The sequence below is a fragment of the Aptenodytes forsteri genome, unplaced genomic scaffold (genome assembly GCF_000699145.1).
Source record: "Aptenodytes forsteri isolate BGI_AS27 unplaced genomic scaffold, ASM69914v1 Scaffold465, whole genome shotgun sequence".
NCBI lineage: Eukaryota > Metazoa > Chordata > Aves > Sphenisciformes > Spheniscidae > Aptenodytes > Aptenodytes forsteri.
The window spans coordinates 780,284-785,877 of NW_008795039.1; the positions used below are offsets into that span (position 1 = coordinate 780,284).

The following is a 5,594-nucleotide window of genomic DNA, read 5'->3' on the forward strand; positions in this document are numbered from 1 at the left end:
ATCTTCTCATCGGGCATGGACTTATGCACCTTCAGATGCCTTAGATGGTCTCAAACCTGAGAGTGTTCATTCTCCCAGTCCCTGCCTTTGCCTTCTGCGGCTTGGGCAGTGAGGCTCGAGCACTTGCCAGTGAAGACCGAGGCAAAAAAGTTTTGCCTAACAAAAGAATGTGGGGGTTGGGAATAGTTGATCAGGTCATATATAACTGCAGAATTCAACCAAGCACAGTAAGATTTCATGCAATATACCTCATTAAAAGAGTACATTAAATACTGGTATGGTATGAAAGTACATGTATCATGTTTGTGATTAGAATTACAAAGTTCCTACTAGCAACTTGACACAGGTGGGATCAAAAGCATAGTGTATTAGAAAAGCCACGTTTTTCTATTTCTCTTCAAATAAAGTCCGGTTACAAAATGATGCTGCCACAAAACAAAGCAATGAAGACATGAAATGCCAGCATTATAATTATATGTCAAAATATATGCCTGACAAACCATTTAATTATGGATTCCATAAAAAAAAAAGTGCCTATCTTAAGTAAATTGGACAATGCAAAGGATATAAACCAGTTGTGAAGAATATTTTTTTCATTTTCTTGCTCAGCTTTTTCAGTTGTCATCTGCTGTACGACAACTCATTCAACTTGCACATTGGATTAGGCAAGGATTTTCATAGTATTTGCATGCTAGATTTTTACTTCTCTCTTGCTTGTCCAGTGTTGTACAATCATTAGAAAAGTGTTTTGACTCAAAGGCAGTACACTTGATAACAGAAAGATCCATGAGTTTGTTCAAATAAACAACTTGTCAATGAAATGCAGGAAGAGCATCTGGACATAATCTGAGTGCCAGCTGTGGCTACTTCAAATTAAAGTTCACTAACTGGTCCATGAAGAGCAGCATTCTTCCTCCGATTCTCAGCTCCCACTGCTTCTAGAAACCGTGGTGTGAAAATTACTTAAGCTAGCAGTTTCCTTGGTATATAGCAAGCAATAATCACACTCTTAGCCTGATGTTTCTCTTACAAGAAAACACCCAAACAGTTGGGCATTAAACACTTTTTGACAGAGGATGACAATATATCAAGGTATTACCATAGCTATTCATTCTGCCTTCCCTAAACCAGTTATCTCTTCACGGTTTCGCTAGCTGCTATGATTGTGAGCCTTCAACTAAACCTTTCCAAGAAAGTTTAAACACACATTGACTGTATGCAAAGGGCTAACTATATGCCCATATTTCCTAGATACAAACTATACATCCTTAGACTGAATATAGTATATGATGTGTATCTTTTAGGTAATGTATCTCAGTAGGAAACTCCATTTTTTACTTTGTCTCCCCTTAAAGTCTGTGTAAAAGCAGTTGATACAGACATCAGACTCCTCGCTGCGAAAGAAAGAATTAAGTCACACCACAACTCTGTTTAATGAGTTGAGTCTGCAGTGTTCTTTCCTCAGGATATTAATCTTTCTAAAAGCATTCTTGCTCTTCTTCACTCTTACCATCTAATAGCAGTAATTACTTCTTGTTCTGTGTTATCAGATGTCACAGGTATTAAATGACTTTTTTTTTGTCAGTGGATTGGAGTATCTAAAAGAGATTTTCTTGAAGGAGCAATCACTGACAAAAGGAAGCACATGAGCTCTGGCTTATATAGCTACGTTTGCAGACAGATGAAGCAGATGTGCCCACAAACATAAATAGTCATTAAGAAGGTCAGAAAACTGCATCTGAAGAGCCAACTGCACATCCATTCTATATTAGCACTCCTGCCTAAACATAGTGGCTTAGAAGGTACGTTCACATGTCAACCTTGTTTCACAACACTATGTAAATAATACATGTAATAACTGGAGGTAACTGAATTATCAGTCTTTAGTAGATTGGCTTGCATTGTCGTTATAAAGAGAACTACAATGCCATCTTTATATATGAGATATCATGACTGGAAGACAAAATGGGCTCCTAAGGACAATCCAGAAAGCGTAGCAGAAAATAAACATTAGGATTTTTTATTATATATACACATTCACAGTATATCTTCATCAATTGAAATTTAATCACCTTTTTACAATTTAGAGGAAAAGGCAGTTTTTAGGGTAGTTAAGCCATGTATCATCAATACCATGAAGCTAACCTATCAGTTATAATAGCTCCTATAAAATACCAGAGTGAAATTGCAATAAGCCTAGAAAATGGGCTACAAATCCCAGATATGCTCAAGCAAGCACTGAACCAAAAATAAAAATAGGTAGATAGGAAACCAAGAACTAGATAGCATTCATCTAATTCACAACCACTAACAGCAGAGATCACAGGCCAAGGTTTTAAAGCATCTTATTCAGCTCCAAATGGCAATTATTGGACAGGGACTTCAATTATAAAAACCTTCCCTCTTCAAAACGAGTTAAATTTCTAACAGTTCCTTTCTATTCTCTCCACATATAATAGCTCTTACATTTCTCAGAAGCACCTTATTTTATTTAGGCAAATTAAAATTTGGAAACATTTAATGTTCTCAAATAAAGAACATCGATGTTGCAGTATTTATCGTGCTGGGATATGTTTATCACACACTGATAAAGAGTCTCCCACATTCTCCTCCTCTTCCAAACACTATTCTGGTAAGAAAAGAACAGACTGCACTACAATGAATACATTTTAACATTTTAATTTAAACAGTCAAGTCACTTCTTATGCTCTCCTCCAAAGAATAAATTCTTAAAAATTCATTAGAATCTTATTTTATAAAAAAGCTATGGGAAAATCCAATTATTAGATTGTATAAAAACGAAAGAAGAGTTGGATTTTTTTTCCCTCACTTACAAACATTACTCCTAGAGCTGAAGGCACTAAAAAACCCTCAAACATCTCTCATTTGTAGTCACAGCCTTAGAACAGACTCAGTCCAAAGGAATGCATGATGTCTATGACAGGTGCATCGCTAAGTTGCTTTGAATTTTTTGTTTATACCCTTTCCGTTGACCACATAGAAGTCAACCAAACAAAAGAGAATAAGGACAGATTTTTCAAAGCAGACTTTTTTTTGGGGGGGAGAAATCAAAATCAGAATTGTACCACAACCCATCCTAGAATGCTTTCAGTATCAGAAAAACTTCAAATAACTTTGATTTGATTTTCATTGTAAGAGGAGAGAAACATGTTTTCATGTACAAGATATATACTGAAAATGTTAAATAATGCCCCCCCCCACCTTTTCCTTCACTCAGTTCGAAATAGGTACTGAGAAACAGTCTCAGACTGTTTCTGCCATTCAAGTACACACAAATATTCCATTACAATAGAATTGCAGTGGGAAGAGTCTAACTATTAAAAAAAGCGAACAAACAGTATCAGGCAACAGTGGCACTGTAGTCTTAACCATTCCATTACCTATCTGCAACATTAGGAAACAAGCATGAGAGGAATATGCTTTTTAAAAAAAAACCTCTAAGAACAGTGCATGTTAGCTTACAATAATAAAAGCACCTACCAATGCATTCTGGTTTCCTGAAGCCTTTTTTATGTTTCTTGCTGGCATTCCATGAAGATGACTAAATCTACCCTGGAAACCTACAAAAAGGAAGTACAAATTGATTTAAGAATATTTCCTATACCATATAACCAATAAAATTCACCATTACATACCAATCTATTAATCTGACTTCAGTTAAACAAAAACATCTTCAATATTGTTGAACACTGTACTGGTGGAAATAAAGAGCACAGAATGGGAATAGTGAGAGAAAGGCTAAGTTGTCATGAAAATGAACATTACTGTAGATATTCTTACTGCCATCCTGGTTCTATGCACAGTGGCTGCACAAGCAGAGCATACTGAACTACAGTAGGAAAATGATTTTTGCATCACTTACAACTTCATTAGTACTAGAAAATGTTAAGTCTAGTGAATATGCAGAGACCAAGTCCTCAGAAACAATTTCAAGCATCTGGAAAATAAGCCTCACAAAAGAATTCAATGCATTCGGTGTGCAGAGTAGTTTAAAAGTGATTTGACCACTGCTTACATAAAAGATCTGTATTTGAATGTGAAAGGAGATACTTGTGGCAGGCGGAAGGCACAACAAAATTCTTTGGCAGCAAGCTGAGGTCTGACAACTTCAATCTTAAGAGTGGGTTCCTAGCTGTAAGTACAATCAAACACTAGTACAACTTACCATTGCATACACTGGATCCACAGTTGTCTAAAGCATTTTAAAGAAGAAAAAAAAAAAGGGGTATTTTCTAAGTTACAATCCCAATTCTTGCTCTAAAGGAACCCTTCCCTCTTCTCTACAAACAATATGGCCTGACCATAAAGCAAAGCAAAGCAGATGTTCACACTAGTCTTTCCAGCCTTTGAATTAATGAACTTCTATAGAATTCTAAACATTATCATAGAAGCTAGGAACAAAATGGAATATAAAGTCTTTAAATAACACTTAATAATTCTCAATGCAAACATCAAGACAACAAATAAAAGAGTAGGCTATCCAAATGAGCCAAGTTTTACACTTTCTGACTTTTCTAATCATTGACTTTTTAATTATTTCTCTCCAATGATATCTTAAAAATGAAATAGTTCAAGGAAACAAACTGGTAACCCCATGATCTTGTCAACATTTTACATATTTTGTATAATCCACAGACATCTTTCTACTGTACCCAAGTGATTCTACAGTTTGCATTTGCTTGATCGCTACTTACCTCTCCTCCCTGAACGGGACATAAGAGGGAAAGTACCGGTTAAGATACTTTCAAAGACTGGATCAGGCAATTCTCTCTCCAGTTCTGTAGAGTCTTCTTGTTCCCACCATGGAATGACCCCCGTAATTCCACATGCTCCACCAGATTCATTTTCATGAAACCAATCACTCTGCTCATCATCACCTGTGTGAGGGCAGTATCCCCCCAAGCCCCCCAAAAAAGAGGGAGGAGCAGAGAAGATAAAAATCAGATGTTACCATCAATAAACACTCTTGACAGGACAATTATTTCTTTTGCTTTATTGCTGTATAACAATTACTCATATATAGCAGTTCTATTCGGAAAATGTTTCTCAATAGCATGACAAGCATTACCATCGATTAAACCACATAAAATGTAGTGTTTTAAAACCAATTTCAATAGTGAAAAACAATAATAAACTAGTTAATCCTTTGGCAATAACTGCAGGGAAATCCATTTAAGTTACTGCACTTTACATATTAACAAAAAACAAGCCTTAATCTCCTGCAGGGAATTAAAAGGTATAAAACTGAAACTAGTTCTTTGCAGCTGATAATGGTATATAATTAGCTTAATTTCATGATTTGTATGGCTAGTAGAAGGGGAAAACAATCATGAACAGATGTGACTAAATGAAGTTAATCTGATTAAGTTAATTTAGAAATAAGTTTTGAAAAAGTTGATTTTAAATGAAAACTGACAGTATCATGTGATTGAGAATTATACTGCATTATACCACAAAGCTGGTCATTTTTACTGACAATATTTATAGATGTAGTATTTAAATATCTGGATTTAAAGTCAAAAGTAAGATAAAACTGAAAATCTGATCTTAAACTTAGCTCATAAACACACTGG

General features: G+C 35.4%; 1 protein-coding gene across 1 annotated transcript in view; it reads right to left on the reverse strand.

Annotated features, from left to right (window-relative positions):
- GPATCH2 (G-patch domain containing 2) overlaps window positions 1-5,594 on the reverse strand; it is a 136,694-nt gene that overhangs the window by 102,331 nt on the left and 28,769 nt on the right. Inside the window, exons 6-7 of the mRNA XM_009276842.2 lie at window positions 4,716-4,898; window positions 3,502-3,581 (exon numbers count right to left, since the gene is read on the reverse strand). Of these exons, the coding sequence (XP_009275117.2) occupies window positions 3,502-3,581; window positions 4,716-4,898 (263 nt within the window). The remainder of the gene's footprint in view (window positions 1-3,501; window positions 3,582-4,715; window positions 4,899-5,594) is intronic.